At 32.1% G+C, this 21,017-nt stretch overlaps 2 protein-coding genes and 1 long non-coding RNA gene across 7 annotated transcripts; 1 reads left to right on the top strand and 2 right to left on the bottom strand.

Annotated features, from left to right (window-relative positions):
* The first annotated feature begins 1,174 nt into the window (after positions 1-1,174).
* LOC118032726 (probable pectinesterase/pectinesterase inhibitor 61) lies at positions 1,175-5,102 on the top strand. Its single transcript, XM_035037500.2, has 3 exons — positions 1,175-2,402; positions 3,052-3,188; positions 4,250-5,102. Exons 1-3 carry the CDS (start codon positions 1,429-1,431, stop codon positions 4,945-4,947), a joined length of 1,809 nt encoding a protein of 602 aa, XP_034893391.1. The 5' UTR covers positions 1,175-1,428; the 3' UTR covers positions 4,948-5,102.
* A 2,679-nt stretch (positions 5,103-7,781) lies between these two features.
* On the bottom strand, positions 7,782-12,696 carry LOC118032732 (uncharacterized). 5 transcript variants are annotated; one of them, XR_012171395.1, is made up of 4 exons: positions 12,191-12,693; positions 11,885-12,024; positions 11,383-11,506; positions 7,782-10,759 (listed from the first exon to the last, which is right to left on the bottom strand). It is a non-coding gene; the product is annotated as an uncharacterized lncRNA (long non-coding RNA). The 5 variants fall into 5 exon arrangements; XR_012171393.1 differs by having other exon boundaries at positions 7,786-10,759; positions 11,383-12,024; positions 12,191-12,692; XR_012171392.1 differs by having other exon boundaries at positions 7,795-10,568; positions 10,682-12,024; positions 12,191-12,687.
* Positions 12,697-16,154: 3,458 nt separating this feature from the next.
* LOC118032744 (phosphatidylinositol 4-kinase gamma 4) lies at positions 16,155-19,999 on the bottom strand. Its single transcript, XM_035037539.2, has 3 exons — positions 19,808-19,999; positions 17,573-19,235; positions 16,155-16,811 (listed from the first exon to the last, which is right to left on the bottom strand). Exons 2-3 carry the CDS (start codon positions 18,947-18,949, stop codon positions 16,434-16,436), a joined length of 1,755 nt encoding a protein of 584 aa, XP_034893430.1. The 5' UTR covers positions 18,950-19,235; positions 19,808-19,999; the 3' UTR covers positions 16,155-16,433.
* Positions 20,000-21,017: the final 1,018 nt, after the last annotated feature.

Here is a 21,017-nt window from a genome sequence, read left to right as displayed (position 1 = left end):
TCATTTTTGTTTTCTAGTTAATATTTTTATTAATCCTATGAAGTAGATTTATCTATTTTAAAAAAATATTATTATTTTAATTTTTTTATTTAAAAAAATTTGATGAAATTTTAATAAGATCTCACCTGAATTGACCGAGTTATAACTAATTTAAATTTTTAATCAGGTCATGTCAAGTCAATTCTTTTTTATTTTCTTTTTCTTCTATTTTTGTAAAACTTAAACCAATCTAAGCTCTGAATTCTAAAATGCCTCGCTCAGAATTTAACAACTATAGTCTGTATCCACTAAAATCAAAACCATTGGCTTCCAAATAAATACAGCTAGAAATCCTTCATCCAATTATATTATAAATCATGGGGTCAGCATGGCTGTTTAATCAGCATGGAATTTTGTATGAATCATCTTTAATTAGAAATATAGATTATGATTTAACTTGATTTGAAAATCGGGTTTAAAACGACCAAGTGTAACAAATAGAGGGACTAAATTCCACCATTATTGAAGACGAACGCCATGAAATTGGACTCACAAGAAGCGAGCAGCATTCAAACTCGCCATTAATTTTTTTTTTTTTTTTTTAAGGAAAGCAAGTATGCATACAACACCACTCAAACTGTCGTGTTTTACTCTATGGATTCCATAAGCTGTATGTGTTTGCCTGCCTTTTGTCATCCATAATTAATATATATATATATATATATATATATAGATTCTTCAATAGGAGAAAAACTTGTATTAATTAATTGTAGCTAGAATTAGAAGGATCTTTTCTTTCTAATTAATGGGCATAAACAATGGAAACCCACCTTGATTTTATCACAACTCCTCCCCATTTCCTAAACCCTCTCTATTGCAAGATGACAAAAGGCAAGAAATTGTAGGAATCAAACAAAATAGAAGAATAGAACAAGCAAAATAAAGTCACTTTACTTAACATAACAAAGCACGAATCCCCCCCAACACCCTCTCTCTCTCTCTCTCTCTCTCTCTCTCTCTCTCACTCACTCACACACACACACACACACACACGCACGCACACGTACGCACACACGAGACACTGGGCAATGCAGTGAATGGATGGGAAGTAGAAGCCAGCTAATTCTTGAGATATGGACTTCACACCAAACTCTATAACTCCGTTTCTCTCTCACACCCCCACCTCCTCACTACTATATTTATACCCATCTTCCTACACACCCATATAGACAAATCCCACTTCTCTTCTTTTCTTCCCCAAAAAAGAGAGAAGAAAACCACCCACATTTATCTACTTACATGCATGTAATTTTGCGGGAGTGCATTAATTAGACCTCAAAGTTTTTAGTTTCACGCAAAAGAGTCCTCGATTGTTTTTATTATAATAGACCTCCGCGCTCTCTCTAGTCTTTCTACCTGCCACGCTAGAGGAATTTTTACTAGGCCAAGATGGGTTACGGTAGACTCGGGCGAAAGGAATCCGACCCGGGAGAAGGGTCCAGTAATTCATTTTCTATCAACCAACCACAACACGCCACGTCACAGGTTTCCCCGACGAGAAAAAAGAAAATCATCTTCCTTACCATCTTCTCTGTCGTATTGATCGCTGCCTCAGCCGCCTCCGCCGCGATCCTCCTCGGGGTCCGAGCTAAGGCTTCTGGTCAATCCGACCCGAACAGTCTTACTCACCGGAAACCAACCCAGGCTATCTCCAAGACATGCAGCAAGACTCTGTTCCCGGCCCTCTGCGTCAGCTCGCTCCTCGACTTCCCTGGCTCAATGACCGCGTCCGAGTCAGACTTGGTTCACATTTCCTTCAACATGACTCTTATGCACTTGGATAAAGCTCTATATCTCTCCTCGGGAATCTCCTATGTCAACATGGAGACACGTGAACGGTCAGCATTTGATGACTGCCTCGAGCTACTGGAAGACTCCATAGACGCCCTCACCCGGTCCCTCTCCACCGTCACACCATCCTCCGTCGGTGGTGGATCGCCGGAGGACGTAGTGACGTGGCTGAGCGCAGCGTTGACGAACCAGGACACATGCAGTGAAGGATTCGAAGGAGTTAACGGAACTGTTAAAGATCAGATGACAGAGAAATTGAAGGATTTGACGGAGCTGGTCAGTAACTGTTTGGCGATATTTTCAGCGACTAATGGAGGCGATTTCTCTGGAGTGCCGATAGAGAATAAGAGGAGATTAATGACAGCGGATGGGGACATATCAGAAGAGGACAGTTTCCCAAGTTGGTTAGGGAGGAGAGAGAGGAGACTATTAGCCATGCCTGTGTCGGCCATACAAGCCGATATTATCGTATCGGGAGATGGGAGCGGAACGTTCAAGACAATATCGGAGGCGATAAAAAAGGCGCCTGAGCACAGTAATCGGCGGACGATAATTTATGTGAGGGCAGGAAGGTAAGGTTTGGTAAAAAATTAACTACTTTTTAAAAGTTTCAGCGTTATGATTCTGTTTTAACCGTTGCTGTTTCGTGGTAAAAAGACAAAAACACCCCTACAGGTTTGGTGGAATTGACTTTTCTTTTTAAAGAGAAATAATTATCTACTAGAGTGGTGGTGATTGTATGATTGACTTCATTGGAGCAATCATGAAAATAAAAAAAAATTATCATAAAACTATAATTATGTGCATAAAAAGATTATTGATGTGTGTTTTGACCTTTACATGATTTGTTTTCATAAAAAAAAAAAAAAATTATTTCATTGCTTCAGAGTGTTTGATCAGTGATTATATAATTAAGTTCACAAGTATTTGATAATTAATATTTTTTTAAAAGGGATTTATTCCATTGCTTCATAACGTTTGATCATTGATTTGATTATTAAGATTTTCATAATTATCATTTTTTTTTCAAATTAAAATAGTCTTTTCGATATCCTTTTTGGGGAGTGGTGAGTGGGGAGGGAGAGCGAGGCATCATCTTTGCGTTAGGCTCTCTGATAGTGGAAATTATTGGTATATTCTCATACTTTAAGCATTTTGAAAAGGTAAAGAGATCAGAAAATATAATTTATTGATGCGTTGGTTGTGTTTATGCTAATTCAGATATGTAGAGGATAACTTGAAAGTCGGGAGGAAGAAATGGAATTTGATGTTCATCGGAGATGGGATGGGAAAGACAATAATTACAGGAGGCAGAAGTGTTTTTAACCACATCACCACATTCCACACAGCATCATTTGGTAAAAATTCTATATATTTATTTATTCTCCTTTTAATTGCATTAATTAATTTAATATTCTTTTGTTTTAATCATTTCAATTTGTGTCAAAATTGATGAGGCAATGTTTCTTGACTTTTAGCTCAAAAGAGAGATCGAGGGTCAAAAACTTGTTGTCTACGCTGTTTGTGACTGCCCTCTTTCTATGATGCAATAATGCTATCAGACCACAGCCCCTTTCCTTTTATTCCATCTGATCACATCATAAAGTAAAAGAAATTGGTGATTTTCAACTTTTGTAGAGCATCAATTGTAGTTAGTCTTGCTTCAAGCTGTTCTTATTTGTTAACTATAGTCTCTGCGATTGACTGCTGAAGCTTCCAAATTGATTTTTTTATCTAGTACTGTTTTATAACGTGGTGCATGATATTTTTTAAAATTTATTTAATTTTTAACATTAACATATTAGAACCATTGAAAAATATGTAAAAAAACATTAATTTTATGTTATTGATTTAGACGATGGTAATTAATTAAGAGCAGCCGCCATAGCAGTTGTTTTGTGTGGATATAGTTGATTATCTAAACTGCTCCTAGCACAAACCTTGTTTTTATGTTATAGATTAATCATGAATAGGGTTTACTTGGATTCACTCATATATAAAAGAACAATCAAGCTTTAATTTTTAAAATTTTTAGTTTTATGTATTATCAAATAGGAAATAGATGCTTCCATCCTATTCATATCCAGCTGCAAAACCATGGACACAATTTACCAAGTATTATCTGTTTGTTTTAAATATTAATAGCTCATAAAATATCGTACAAAATTCAAGTGACGGATACAATTTGGACATTAATGGAGGTGGGGCAGGAGCATCACATGATTAATAGGTGGACTCTTGGTAGTGACACTACTGCATGAACCAACCTGCAGTCAGATAATGAAAGCAACTAGTAGTAATCACACAGTGTTTTTTCACTATTTTCCTCTGTGCACATCTCTACTGCTATAAAATGTACTGTTTTATCGTATTAATCATCGTATGTACGTGTCTGTGTGTCTGTGTGTCAATTGTACAGCTGCAACAGGAGCTGGTTTTATTGCTCGTGACATGACATTTGAGAACTGGGCTGGTCCAGCCAAGCATCAAGCCGTGGCTCTTCGAGTCGGTGCGGACCATGCTGTGGTCTATAGGTGCAGCATCATTGGTTACCAAGACACCCTCTACGTGCACTCAAATCGCCAGTTCTACAGGGAATGTGACATTTATGGGACTGTAGATTTCATATTCGGGAATGCTGCAGTTGTGTTACAAAACTGTAGCATTTATGCCCGCAAGCCAATGGCCTCCCAGAAAAACACTATCACTGCCCAGAATCGCAAAGACCCTAATCAAAATACAGGCATATCAATCCATGCTTGCAGAATCCTCGCCGCGTCGGACCTCGCACCGTCGAAAGGCACCTTCCCGACATACCTCGGCCGCCCGTGGAAGCTTTACTCTAGAACTGTGTACATGTTATCGTTCATGGGTGATCACATTCATCCAAGAGGGTGGCTCGAGTGGGACGCATCATTTGCACTGGACACCTTATACTATGGTGAATACATGAATTCTGGACCGGGTGCGGCGGTCGGACAAAGGGTAAAATGGCCCGGGTATCGGGTCATCACGTCGACCATCGAGGCAAATAAATTCACTGTGGCACAGTTTATCTATGGTTCATCTTGGTTACCTTCTACAGGGGTGGCGTTTTTAGCTGGACTTTCAGTTTAAAAAAACACTTTTTGTACCATATAGCTCGATATAAGTGTTCTTCAATTGCCGTAAATGGCTATAGGCTTTTCTACTGTAATTGTAATTGTATGCAATGTTCATTTTTCTGTACTATTTTTGCTCATATTTAGTGCAATTACTATAGCTGGACTAAATGCTTTCTCTCTTTTAGCTTTTTCAAAATCATGGAATGCTTTGCTTAATTCCATGTGTTTTATTCATTGAGAGGCTCTTCGATTTCTTCAGACTCTTTCAATAAAAGCAATTTTTCTCGTCTTCTAATTAATTTCTAATCAAATTCATTTAGAGGAACTTGAATATGCAATGTCCAAGCTGCAACTTGTGCAAACATACTTTGTTTAAATTTGACAATCGTCCTTTTTTTTTTTTTAATTTTAACCTCATATTTAATCCATGTTGTGCTAAACAATGTCAGGTCATTTTTTTCATCTTATTAAGTCCAAATCAGCTCTTTGACCGGATTTTATAAAAATTAAAGGAATTGACTGGTGTGATCTAGTAAAAAACTATAGTTAATTTAGGACTCGATTGATCAAATCAAAAATTTATTGATATTTTTAAAAATTTTATCAAAAAATCATTGAAAGTTGTTTTGACATGTGACAAAACTTTTATCATCAATTTTTATTTGCTGAGCTAAGAAAAGAAATAATATCCAACCTGTTACATTAACATATTGGATTTTAATGACCTTTTGACATTGATTTCATGTAGCTGGCGGGTTGTTGCCTGCGGGTGAGGCTACGATTTTTTTATTGAACCTATGAGTGTCGGTGGATTTACAAATATCACTGTCCAATCCTACTGACATTGCATCGCTGTTTAGAATTACATCGCAATCAGTGTTTTATAAAAACTTAAATTTTCTTATTTAAAATTAATTTTTTTATTTTTAAATTGTTTTAATATATTAATATTAAAAATATTTTTTTAAAAAAAAATATTAATTTAGTAGCGTAATTGATTTGGCTAAGTTTTTAATTTAAACAAAATGCTATGATATTATATGAAAATCAAGTAAAAAACAAATGATATTTAACCAAGAATAAATTAGATAGTCCAGAGACAATTTTGAACAAAATTAAAGGCACTGAAAAGAAATAAAACGCAAAATATAAGGACAAAAATAAACTTTTTGCACAAACATTGAAGATACCACCAGGTTTTTCCACCTTTTCCACTTTCATCCCGATTTTTTTTATTTTGTCTTTGTTCTCAACAAATCAGAGTCAATACATCATCTCTTCGGCCATGAAAGAACGATAAATTGAAGATAGAAAAACAAAACTGATGAAAAAAGTGAAAATAATTTTTTCCAGGGAATAAAACAGTGTTCTAATAATAAAACAGCTCGAGCAAATCCTCAAAGACAAGACTACCGCTAACAGTACACATATTAGAGTGTGTCCTATCTCTCATGAATCGCTGTAGGGACATCGAACTAGACATGACAACTTTTTTATTTTTTAATTAATATTAATATCCAGTCTAATTTTATGTATCTCCATTAATTTCACGAGGTTTAAAGTTAATGATTATATAAATTTCCAGTAACTTTGAGATTTGTAAAATTCAAACTGATAATCTTTTAAAAATAAATCTAAAACTCTAACTAGTTAAACTATACCTATCAAAATTAACCCGACAACTTAACATGAATGGGGCTGAATGCATGCACCGGACAAATGCACGCTTTGAAAGAAGGTCTGGTTCAATTCCCTAGCCAGATTTATGTCCCACTTCACTTCCTATATATGTAATGTATATGGTCTGGTAGACTCTAGATTCCCATCCCATCGAGCTCAATTATGTTTTTAAAAATTTACTTTTCTAAAACAACAACTAAAGTCGTTTTTTTTTTTAACCGGATCTATAAAAGCTTGACAATAAACCGACTTAAAACGATTCTTACATGTTTGTGTCCCTTTTCCCACTTCTTGTTGTCTAATCCAACTCATCTCTGGATTTTGATCCTTTGTGTTCAAGAAGTTAGATTTTCCTTTAGAGTATTCGCATCTACCTTCTGATGAAATGCAGACCACAGAGAAAAACATGCGGTGTGTTAGATTGGACAGAAAGCATGGAAGTGAACAACTCTAATTCTAATTACTAACGACATGGGACTGAGAGTAGTAGATTTGGGTTCTATGCTGTTCTGAGTCAACAAACGTACACCGTGCCAGTTGGGTTGGCTCAGTTGAGTTAGGCAGGAAAGGACATGTAGCCAGCTTTGATTGGATCGTCGGTCTTATCCTTTCAGTCATTCTGATAGCCACCAAATGCCAAATCAACCCCTTTTCCCGAAACTGGTCCTTGAGCATTCATCATGGCAACTATCTGTTAAGAAATTTACTTCAAAGATTCTTCTGACTTATATTATTGACCCATCTATTTTGCTCCCACGTACATGGTCGGTCCATTGATATTACTATATATATGCTGATACATTAGCATAAAAAAAAGTGCAAAGATAAAAGATATATAGTGATTAATTCAACTATCTATAGGTGTGTGTGTTTGAGAATATGATTATGGTTATTTTTTACTTAATTTTAATATATATATTTTTTATTTTAATAATTTAAAAATATTAAAAAAATATTTTTGATATTAATGCATTAAAATAATCTGAAAACATTAAAAAAATATTAATTTAAAGAAAAAAAATAAAAATATATTTTCTTTCAAAAACGCTTTTGAAACATAAAAAAAAAAAAGGGATAAAAAATTATGTTCATATGACCTAGATTATAACAACCCACCTTTTTCAATGGTATAATAAGATATTGTTCATAATTTTCATTCCCATACCACTAATGTTTCCGAGCTTCACATACATTTTCAATGATATTATTGGTGCCATTTCCTTCCAAAATGGGTATGGGAATTTTTTAGGGTTTAGATTATATTAGAGTTAAGAGTTTAGAGCTTAGAGTATTTTAGAGGTTATAATTTTTTAGGCTTGAGGGGTTAGAATTTTTTAGGGTTTAGAGTTTTTAGTTTAGGTAAAATGCTAAACTAAAAACTCTAACAGAGTTTAGGTTATTTTAGGGTTTAAGGGTTTAGGTTATTAATTTTTAGGGTTTAGAATTTTTTATTTTATTTTGTTTAGGGTTAGGTTTAGGGTTTTTTTTTAATGTTTTTTAGGGTTAGGGTTTTTTTTTATTTTAGGGTTAGGGTTATAGGGTTTGGGGTTTTTTAGGGTTAAGGGTTTATTTTATTTTATGTTATTTTAGGGCTTAGGGTTTAGGTTATTTCAGGGTTAGTGTTTTTTATTTTATGTTGTTTTAGGGTTTAGGGTTTTTTAGGGTTAGATTATTTTAAGGTTTAGGGTTTAGGTTATTTTAGGGTTAGTGTTTTTTATTTTATGTTGTTTTAGATTATTTTATTTTATTTTATGTTGTTTAGGGTTTAGAGTATTTTAGGGTTAGGGTTTAAGGTTATTTTATTTTATGTTTTTTAGGGGTTTAGGGTTTAGGTTATTTTAGGGTTAGGGTTTAGGGTATTTTAGGGTTTTTTGTTTTATGTTTGTTAGGGTTTTTAGGAGTTTAGGGTTTTTTAAAGGTTAGGCTGTTTTAGGATTTAGAGTATTTTAGGGTTTTTTTTATTTTATGTTGTTTTAGGGTTTAGATTACTTTTGAATTTAGGGTTTTTTAGTTTATGTTGTTTTAGGATTTAGGGTTATTTAGGGTTAGTTTTTTTTTTAAAAAAAAGATTTAGAGTATGAGGGTGTATGGTATTTGAAGGGTTAGGGTATTTTTTTTTTTTAAGGGTTAAGGTTGAGGACATTTTAGAGGTTTAAAGTTGGGTTTGACTGTCAGTGTTTTAGGATTTAGGTCTTATATTTTTTTTTTGAGTTTCAAGTTTAGAAAATTTTAATTTTTGTGAATTGATTTTTGCCCCTAATTCATGAATTGAAAAGTGCCTTTCAGCTTTTAAGCTATGCATGTTGAAAATGAATTTGAAATTCACAAAACCAATCTTCATGTCAAATTATATCACATATGATCTTTTCAATAATATAATATGTAGTTTGGAGTAATCAAATCACGACCGCCAAATAATAACTCAAATGTTGTTGATCTCCATAGATACATACACCGACACGCTTATCAACCTTCCATAAATATACTAGTAAAAAGATGCCAAGCATCTGAAGAATGCAAATTGTACAAGGGTAAAAGATGAACATGAAATAATCGTGTCAAACTCAAAAAGATAAAAGAAGTGGAAAGCCAGGGTCTCAAGGGAATCAAACTCAAAAGATAATCGTGTCTTAAAAGATGGTAACATGAAGCATTAATGTCCTCTTTTGAGAAATTTGCTAGAACGAATATGAAGAGATATTAGTTACTAAAGTACCATCAAACCATGTCCACAATATTGCTAAAAATCCTAAGAGAACTATTACACAACATACCAAATTTTAAGAATTCTCAATTGTCCTCAATAATCCTCTCATCGATTGTACGAGGTAAGGTCATGAAACCCATAATTTCAACAATTTACTTGATATTAAGCAGCAAGATTACATACATGGAATCACTTGAAACCAGCACTATACTGTATGAAAAGAACTGCTGGTTTTCCTCTCTTTCAAGCATATATGCAAACATCTACATACATGAGGTATTGAAATAGTATCTAATAAGCAAAATAGCAATGCAATTGTTGAACATTGAATTCAGCCAAGCAAGAATGCAAGATATATATAAATAACAAACAAGCATTCCATGTGTACAGCGGGAGGATTCATCAATGTACAAGGATCTAGTTTCTCAAAGTCTACAACCTTCAACACACCAGAGTACATAACAGTTAGAATGCTAGCATTCTAATAAGGAATCAAGAGAGGGAGAGCTTTAAAATCTAGAAACAGAGAGAGGGAGGGACCAGTACATCAAAAAAAGAGACGGGACAAGAAAAACAGAGAGAACATAGAGTCCGTGAACTTCAAAATCTAATGCAACAGTTAGATAATACTTTAGCTCTTTTCTGTTTCTACAGTCCTACTATTCAATATAAGAAAAGACAAAACTCTCAACAATCAAATCTTATTAACTGAAGTGCTTAAGTATGGAATGGTGTAACAGAACAAAAAAGTGATTTATGAAATCAATTTAGTAGAAAAATGCTATTTATGTTAGTACCAATTTTTATGTTATCTTACTCAAAATAACACATTGAAGAGGTGCTCCATCAGCTCTCATCCCTTTGATTCTAGAGCAAGAATTCAAAATTCAAAGGAAGAGACAAATGCCAACAAATATAACTCCCTACAGCCACACCAACAATGTATCTATAAATAACAATATCATAAGCATATTATCCATGTGACCTTTCATCTTTAAGCAAGTTTGAAAAAATGTAAAGAGAAAAATGCAATAAAGTTGATTGAATTTTGGCTGTCAAAACTTAATCATAAGGCTTTTATATAAATTATATATGAGCAATACTTTCAGCCCTTGTGATTAATCAAATGCTATAAAGTTTGATCTAAACATACAAGTCCCAGCACACCCTACATTAACAAGGAATAGAAGAGGTAAACTTTGATCTCAACAGCTTTGTAGAGGACTTCAACACAGTAAGCAGTCAACCTTTCAGAAACAATCACATTAGTTTTAGGATGATAGTTTGTAGTTGTGCTAGATGACACAAATACATGCATACAAAGAGTAAGGAAATGACAACATTCTTAACAGAAACATACCATCAATGAATTGTATACAAAGCGCTCTCTCTTATCATCTTTTAGAGATCTGACAAGTTCACCAATATATTAAATCACCTAAAAAATCATGTATATGTAGAAAATCAATTCCAAATATAAATCGAAAAGAGAAATATCATATCACATCATATCAGCAAATCAATTTACCATATCCCTGGCCCTATGAGAATGGCAAGTTGATGATTGTTAGATTCTTCATTCCTTAGGTTCTACGAATTTCTCAACAATTGTAGTACCATGCAAAGTATTTATTCATATATAAATAAATAAAATACATGAAAAGAACCCAATAAACACATGAAAAAGAAGATGGGTAGAAGATTCAAAATTGATTTTGGATAAATAGCAGTGATAAAGCAGTGTTTAGTTATGAAAAATTAAGGACAACTCTTTAAGAAAATAAGACAAGGCAGAAATCACTCCCAAACCACCTGCATGTTCCAATCAAATAAGAATCCCACAATTCAAAGAAACAGCATAATATTTTTAGCTTAGCTGGGTTTTCTTCAAATAAAATCAGAAGTAAGACTTAAAGTGAAATCGAAAAGCAAAAGGAAAAGAAACTGACCCCCAAAACCCTGGCCTGCGCCAAAGCAGCAATCAACTTTAAAGTAAGGAATGGTGTTACAGAAGTAATTTATGAAATCATTTTACTAAAAAAATACAACTTATTTTAGTACCTTTTATGTTTGGATAGACAAAGTAACACATTGAAGTGTTGCTCCATCAGCTCCCATTCCCTTTATTCCCAGAGCAGAAATTCACAATTCAAAGGAAGAGACAAATGCCAACAAACATATTTCTCTACAGCCACACCAACAACAATACAACAATGTTGGTTCAATAACAACGGCTATGAGTGATAGTTTTACTAGTACGGGCTAGTTACAACAGCATTCAGTGAATCAATAAGAGAAAAATCATCTTCTTTATTAAAAATCTGATTCTTCTTGCTAAATTAGGAGAACAATTGGTTATTTTTTGAAAATTGTATCCTCTAAGACAAGAAAACCAACATGCATGAATCAGACTTTGAAGATTTTGCAATTAATTGTAAACTATTCCGAGGAATCATGATTTTGCAATTAACAAAAACAGCAGCTCAATTTTGCATTTACGCTTCAAAAGTAAAACACAAGCATTACAGCAAAGAAAACCTATCAAGAAACAAAGTGATCTTACCACTTCCATCAAGTTTGAAATTTGATCTCTTTCTTTTGGTTCAATTGATCGTATTTATTGATCTGTTTACGTCTTTTCACGTGCGTCAAGATCACAAGGGAAACGTGATGGGTAATTCATTTGCCTGCCATGGATAGAGCCTTAAAACACAACAGAAATAGAAATTCGAGTAAGATTTTTTGAAAGAAAAGGAGAAACCAATTTCAAATTTAAAACCAATTAAATAGAAAGTGAAATTAAAATCTTGCCAAGAAATAAAATCCAATCAATCAAAAAGTTTAAGAAGTAAATAAAAGAAAAACTCACCGTGAAATCTAAAAGATCCAAACTTTAACTCTGAAAATCCTCCAATCCCTTAATAAATTCAAGAAACCATACGTTACAATGAACAGAAAATTAAAGAATACATCAAACAGAGAAACGAGACAAAGCTTACATGAAAATGTCTATAGTATACTTTAAAAAATCACAAAAAGTTAAGACCCATCAAAGACTAACCAAAATAAAAGCAAAATCCAGAAAGAAGAAGAATGAATTATAAATTTATAGCGAGAGAGAGGAAGAGATGGGTACTACAGAGAACTTGAATGACATGAAGATTCTCTGTGTGATCGAAATTGAAATTCCATATGATTACAAGAAGAATCAAACCTTCTTACATAGAATTTGAACGGCTAAAAGTGTATTATTGCTTCTACTAACTAGAGAGACAGAGAGATAGGGAGAAAGAGAGAGAGAGAGAGAGAGGCGTAGGATTTATTACGGAGAATTCAAAAAACAAATGACCGTTACATTAACTGAAAGACAGAGAACTTGGTTTTCTCTTGTGTTGATTGGTTTAGGTTTCTCAAACGACGCCGTCTTATATGACCAGACTTGCTGTGTTTTTCTTCGCTAATAAATTGAAGGTTGCATCTTGTCATAAATCACAAATCAAGTGGGTTGCAAGTTAATTTAATTTTTTTTTTATTTTATAAAAATGATAGTTTTTTTTTAAATAATATATATTGATTGTTTTTTTTTCAAGATTAATCAATTGAAATTTTTTTATCACATTATACTCCATTAATTTTTTTTTTATTGAAATTCAATTAGATCTAAAATAATAAATCAACCTATTACATCAATATTAGTTCAAGTCGAGTTTTTTTTTTTTAAGTGATTTTATCCCTTTTATATTTTACAATTATTCAAATGGTTTATGTGTTAATAATTTGTTTGATAACACACTCTATCTGTAAATTTCCATTTGCTCTAATTGTTATGATATGTATAAACAATTTTTTATTTATTCTCTCTTTTTTATTTATCTAAGTGTGAGAAATAGACATATTTATTCTAAAATCTAAACCCTATTTTCTTTCATTATATAATCAAAAACCCTTGTCAATCTTTATCGAATCGAGACACAAATTAAATCCATTCAATATTAGAAGAGTATTTTCACTTTTATAAGTCAATTCAATTCAATTCACATAACATCATTCATATCAACAAGTTAATCCAATTATAGCATTTTAAAAAAAAAATTGTCCAATTTGTACTAAATCACCGAAGGAATTGAATAAAGCATAACTATTTATTTCAATTGAGCCAAATTTATAAATATATAATATTGCTGAATAGATTATTAATGTGGGAATGATTTCTGGTAATTGAGAATAATATAAATTATGTTTTTGGATCTTCTCTAACAATTTAATTTTTTAGATTAAAATGATTTTTTGACATTGTATTAGAACTTGATAATTAAATTATCACAAGCTTTTAATTAATAAAATATTAAATGATAAAATTAAAAAAATATATATAGAAAAAAGATGAAAAACAGACTAAATTTAATTTGGATTAACCGACTAAATTTGTAACTCAGATTATTAAACCAAGATATCCTCATAGAAAATAAATTGAAATAAATTATGAAATTGAATTTCTAATTAATTTAATGTTGAAAGATAAAATTAAAAAAAAAATCTAAAAAATTGACCCGAGTCAACTAGATTAACCCATTAAATTACATGATATGATTCATAAAATTAGAATAAAGAAAATCAAAATAAATTTTGAATCATAATTCTCAATCAACTAAATATTAAAGAATAAAAACTAAAAAAAAAATCAATTCAAAAGAAGAAAAATAAAACTTGAGCTAACTAGATTAATCCAACAAACTCTTGATTAAGGTTATAATATCGAGATAACTCGGTAAAAAAAAATTAAAATAAATTATAAAGATCAATCTTTTTCAAATAAATTTTAAATAATAAAATTAAAATTAAAAAAAAAAAATCATTGTTGAGGAAGGGAAAATGAATTCCCCTCCACATTAGCTTTTGTTAATTAGTTTACATGCACGCACTACACTACGCTACAAGTCGGTAGACAAAACTTTGTCTATTCATCTATGTGAAAGGGTAATTTTTTTTTTTTTTTTTTTTTGCCAATATTCAGCCTACTAATAATATACTAATTCTTAGTAAACTTTTGCAGTGGCTATAGATTCTCAGAAAAATCAGATGTCTCTAGCTTCGGAGTTTTGCTACTAGAAAACTTGAGCTAACTATGATGCCCTTAAGTTGTTTTCAGGCATGAGAATATCTGAGAAATAATGTCCTGAAAAGAGCTCTCAATTGCATTCATACGGTTTGCGACTTTATAAGATTAACGCTTAAAAAATTATTCTAAATTTACTTTGTTTCTTTTAACTTATTTTTTTCGGTTTTATTCTCAGACTTTTTCTTACTCTTTTATTTCCAATTCCTATGGGACTTTTCATTTGTTTTGAAAAAAAACATGTATTATCTGGAGGTTTTTTTTTTTTTTTGTTCAATGGAATTGTTTTTATAATGATTTTTACTTTTAAATTAAATATAAATATCAAATACTTTTTTCATGCTTTGTTCTAATTATTTTTGAAACCTAAGCTGGACTAAGCTCTGGTCACCTGGTCATCAGTCAATCCATTAGGTTGAGCATTTTGAGTATAAAATGATATATTTTGATTTTTAATTTTTTTTTTTTTTTAAAATTAAATCCCCACTCACTTGATTTTTATTTTTGTTTTGAATTCTTTTATGAGTTTGTGCTTAGGAATTTTCAATTTTAACCTTTTAGTTTAATATTTGTCCCTCTATATTTTGGTTTTAAATTTCTATTTTTACACCTTTATTAAATTAAATTTATTTTTTATTTTATTATTAGATCTATAATCTTGATTTTTTTTTTAGTTTCATCACCCAGGCTTGCTAATTTGTTTTTGTACTCTTTTTATTCATTAATTTTTTTTTTCAATTTTATCTATCATTGTTTGGATTCATGAAGATTGACAGTTGATATTTTTTCCATTCTCTTTCGACGATGTGGAGCTGTTAATTTTTTTTAAAAAAATACGCTTAAAGTATTTAAAGTGTGTTTGGAAGTATGATCGCAGTTTTTTTCCGAAGTGTTTTTGACTTAGAAAAACATCAAAATAATATATATTTTTTTATTTTTAAAAAATTACTTTTGATATCAGCACATCAAAATAATCAAAAAATATATAACAAAATAATTAATATACTAAAAATAAATTCATCTATTAACTTTATAGATTTAGGAGCTATTTGGAAACGCTTTTAAAATGACTTTTTCTAAAAATTAAATTTTATTTTGTTAATATGTTTGGTTCACATGCTAATTTGAAAAATAATTTAAAAAAAAAACAAAAAATATATATTATTTTGATGCATTTTCAAGTGAAAACCATTTTGAAAAACAACTACTACTACACTTCCAAATACCTTCTTAAATTAAAAACAGCCTTCAAATTAAGTTTAGAAGATTATTTTTCTGGTTAATTTTGAATATTTAACTTAATTTTAAATTTTATATCCTTTCTACTATCTAATTTTTCCTTGTAAAGATCTATCTAGAGCTTATATTTAAAGAAATGTAATCCCATTTTGTGAGGCAAACAATTATAGAGAAAATTATTCACTAATAAAGTTACTATTAAAGCTCTTGTTATTGAAACCCTTTTCTGAAATTATTTTTCCTTGTTCATTAAATCCTGATTAACTTAGGTTTGGCTGTGTCGTATTACCTCATGCCATGAGAGTCCATGCCCGAAGTAATTTAATAAGATAATAATAACCCAATACAACAAACATTTACAAATACAGTAGCTTTTATCTCTTTGAAGCTTTAAGCCACAGTAAATTTTTTCCCATGAACAGCAGCAAAGTGCAGAAAATATTCGAACAGTACAATATTTCGAAAATGAACTCGAAAATGAAATCAACAAAAACATATTATTTCAGGTAAATTGTCAAAAGCCATTTTCATTCAACAGAGGGACACAGGACAAGCACAAGAGACTGAGGCTTGCTGCACAAGGTCAGATGTATGAACAACATGAAGCAAGTGATGGGGCAATAAGTTCCAGCAACCAATCCAGATTACACAGAACCAAAAGCCATTAAAACATGGATAAAGTTCCATCATTCATTCTCCATGCATGCGCATAATAGCTAATGCAAACAAGTAACATATCTACAAGTTTAGTCCGGACTCACGAGGACAGCTTATCAAGACGACGATCCATGATTGGTGATACAGCTTCAAGAAAGGCAGCCTCACTGCTTCCTGGGAGAACAGCATCATGAGCTTCTTGAACAATCTGCTCAATCACGGATTCCTTCTTCACTGTTTCCCTGCACATGATGCTTCCAATGGCAAAGGGAGTAAGACCTCTCTCCACTCCTTTCTTCAGAAGCATAGTGGAAATGCGAAGGGTGCGAGCACACTCAGGTGGTATATCCCACCCATGAAACTTCAGAAGTGCGATGTCCTGCTCAGCATCCAGAGCTTTGATGTACTCAACAGTGTCAGGGGAGTAAGGCTGTTGCGCTTGAGGCCAGTAAAGCCAGTCAAAGGTGCAATCCTCAAACTGCAGGGAAATGGAGCAAATATGAGAAGTAATAGGCATGTATTTGAAAGCACTAAACATAGGTTGAAACAGGAAAGCATGTCAGACAGTACAGATAAGCTTTTATCCAACTGATACTGATGCTCAAAAATATAAAGCAACCCTGAGACGAAAGATTCAGATAAATTAATGTAGTTTGGAACTCATTCCTTAAGCAGTCAGAAGCACCAAAAAAAGACATGCTTCCATGATAAAAATGGTAGAAGTGCAAGTAAATTGTTATGGAAACTCCTGGAATTTACTTAGGATGACAATTTATGAGAAAAACATGTGACAAGCATATGCTTCATAAGAATCAAAGATAGCTGAAGGCCAGTCATGAGGAAAAATCCAACATACACTCTTTTCTAAACAAATACTGAATGGTACAGAATGAGGACAGTCAGCAAACCATACTTGAAATCTTCTCTCCATAGTTATACACAATTATATTTTTCCCGGTTTTGGATAAAGTTTATTCCTCACCTAATTGTGTAGCATATTCAAAAAGATGAGTTGCACGCTTTGCGAAATATAAGGGGAAATAGTAGAAGTTTTACTAGGACATATCCAGCACATGTACATATACTCAAGGGGATGCTGCTCAAAAGGAATGGATAGAGAAGACATTAATATAAGAAATTGAGATAGCAGCATTAACACTGCACATCAAGAATAATACAAAGTGGCAGAACAGAATGAGACAGTTAAAAACAACAAGACAAGCAGAAGGTAGAACTTACATTTGTAGGCAAGCAGTAACCATGGTCAATTGGAATAAGCACAATCTTGCCACGCTCACCATCTTTACTGACCAATATGTTCCCAGCATGCCTATCTGCATTTGCCAATCTAATATCCAACACTGAGATTTTGTGCACCTCAGCTACAGGGAAAGCACAAGGACCCATATCTTCACAATTTCCATTATTCTCTATGAACATCTGCAATGAACCAATTTTGATATTCTTGGAATCAAATTCATAACCATCAGGATGATTGAATCCTCTGTGGAGGCACTTGACCATTGCTGTGGGTGGAACCCCAGCAAAGCCTCTCTCCTCACCAGAAAATGAGCGTGGTCCACTCTTTGGATGATCCAGAATGTAAGCTGCAACTTCCCGCAATGCACCCTGTCCTACTCTAGTGCCTTTCTTCAATCCTTCACCATCAACTGACAAGGGTAGCCCCTGAGGATTATTTACAGCCTTTGGCTCCTCATCAATTGGCTTAAAGACAGAAACATATTTCAGACCAGATGAATCTTGCATGAAATAAGCTCCTCCAGATCCCTCAGAAGATCGAATTGGTTCATTGCCCCTCTCCAGCCCATTTAAAGTTGACTTGATTAGCTCTCTGATAACCAATGGCAGTTGAATTTTGGAATTAACAATTAGTGGTTCCAGTAAGAACTGTTGTAATAGTGGTTTCCTCTCTATACCCCTATATCCCAAAGATAAAGCACCCTGTTTGTGCTCTCCTACACTGCCAGCTTCCTTATCATTCAAATCCAATGCCTCAACAGACAATTCAAAATCTTTCTCAACAGGTTTTACCCTCACTTTGGCAGATTTCCGAATGAGCAAATGAATCACAGAATCATTACTTTTGCAAATATCAGTAATGAGCCTCTGGTCTTCGAGCTCCTCACCATCACAGATCAGTTCTTGTTCAACAAATTCAAAACATTTCCCTTTCCTAGCTATCTGCTTCTTAACATAGCCTACACTTCTACCCCTATCAACTTGAAAGTCACACACTTTGCCACAAACAGTCCTGACAGTTATATCTTGGAGATCCGGAAGCCTGAGCACCAAATGCAGAACTTTTCGATCCGCAACACCATAATCTCTTACTTGTGAATTGCTCCGTGCTAGTTCCCTCCCTTCAAAAACCAATTTTTGCTTCTTCACAAAAATACCTTTGGAAGCTTGAATCCTCAGCTTCACCGAAGCAATTGAATCCGACTCCATAAATCGCATTGGAATGACTGATCCCCCAACAGAAATAAATATTACAATAGAGTCACTAGAGCGCAGACCACACAGCCAAGGGAAATTGCAACGAGAATCTAAAGACTCTCCACACACAGGACTAAGAGCTACACTAGCCACCGACATTGTTAGTCCTGTCAATCTAAATCCTAGCTTCTTACACTAATATAAAACTCCAAAATCCTAAATTTTACAATAAACCCCAAATTCATTCCAAACCTCCTAACCAAGAGCAAGATCCAAGAATAAAAATCCCCATTTTCCACAAAAACCCGGGTAGACACACGTCAAAACCCAAAGAAACAATACTTTCATCAAACTATTCAAGCTAAAGGTTCCAAAGTGTGGACCTATCACCGGATTCTCTTCTTGTGAAAGATCAATACTTTCGTCAATCACTTCAATATAATCCCTGCAAGAGAAAACAATATCTTCAATTAGAAACAATAAAATTTTATATCCTCATCAAAACCAAAAAAGCCTAACTATTTAGATCCATTCGAGTATTATTTAATTAAATGAAAAAAAAAAAAAATTAAAGAAAAAAACATCAATAATTGAATATTTATTTTCTCAATTTCCAACATTTTGAACCATAAATCAAACTCATAACCTCACCAAGACAATAAATTACAAAATAAAACCATAAGTAATTGACTCTTTATTTTCTCAATTTCCTATTTTTGAATCAGAAATCAAGCTAACAACCTAATACATTCAAATTAAATTAAATTTCTCAAAATCTTATCGAATATCTTCAATTTTTCTCGGATTTTCTTGGTAACCAAACAGATTACTCACAACACGATCGTAACATAAGAAATCAAATAAAAACTCTTCTTCTATCTCTGATCCGTCAATTTCCTTCGCATCTTCTCATTTAACAAAAAAAAATAAAACTAATAAACATACAAACATCAAACCAAAATTGATAAAAAAAAAAAAATCCAAAACAAATTAAAAACAAAATCCAAAATTCATCACCTGAAGAAGCTGAAATTGAATGTGAAATGACGATGATCATAAGAAAAAGAAGAGAGATTTAATTTTTTTTTGAATTTTTTTCTCGTCATTTTTTCGATTTTGAAAATTAAATCGAGAGAGATGAACAGTGTTTAAAATGTTTACTTTCTCTCTGTACTTTGGTTCTTTTAAAATGTTTCTAGATAGATGAACAGTGTTCTAAGCTGTGGGCTATTTATAGTAATGGAGACGATGGCTTCTGACGGAGGGTGAGGTGATTTATGGAGTTATTGTTTTTGTGTTATAAAAATATTTTAAATAAAAATATATTTTTTTATTTTTTTATTTTAAATTAATATTTTTAAATATTTTCAAATTATTTTGATATATTAATATTAAAAATAATTTTTTAAAATATATATTTATATATTATTTTAATATATTTTTAAATAAAAAATATTTTAAAAAATAACTACATTAACATTTTTTTATGGTCTTATATAATTAATTAATACTTACAAAAAGGAAATTTTTAGTGTTTTTTATTTAATTTTAATTTGATTATCTGATTTGTCCTCCAAGTAATTGATTAACTACCAATACACACATTCAAAATAATGAAAGAAAAAAATCATATATATGTTCACAAAAATATTTTTATTTAAATTAAAAAATATATTTTTTATTTTCTCTTTCTTATTGAACAAGTATTGTTAGTTACTCATGTAGTGTTGCTCTAAAATAGCATTTGGTTACTTTCATGTGATAGCAAAGATTAAAAAAATAAATATTACATGTTTTGTTAAAAAAACAAAAAAAAATTAATTTTAAAGTAAATTTAAATATTTTAAAAAAGAAAATAGAAGAAATAGAATATGCATGTTTGCAGAAATAATATATATTATGTTTTATCCTAATTTTTTTCTTTTATGAACAAGGTTTCTCTTACCTCTTCCGAGTTAGGAGACTAATTCTTGGTGTGGCTCAAGGGCAAGACGTATAGTGGGCACCACTACTATGTGAGAGGCTTAAGCTGTGTTCGCCTTCATGAGAGGACTAGCCCCCAACCGGTAGACCCCAACCTCCATTGGTATCCTAAAATATTATTTTAAAAAATATTTAATTTCAAAATTATTCCACACTTTTTTAAGTAAATAACCCTAATTGTTTTGGGTTATAAAGCAACAATCATCTTCTTCTCTTTTTGATCAAGAATACTTTCACATTAAGT

The sequence above is a fragment of the Populus alba genome, chromosome 12 (assembly GCF_005239225.2).
Source record: "Populus alba chromosome 12, ASM523922v2, whole genome shotgun sequence".
Classification (NCBI taxonomy): domain Eukaryota; kingdom Viridiplantae; phylum Streptophyta; class Magnoliopsida; order Malpighiales; family Salicaceae; genus Populus; species Populus alba.
The sequence above is the reverse complement of the archived record's forward strand: the minus strand, read 5'-3'. Positions and strand labels throughout refer to the sequence as shown.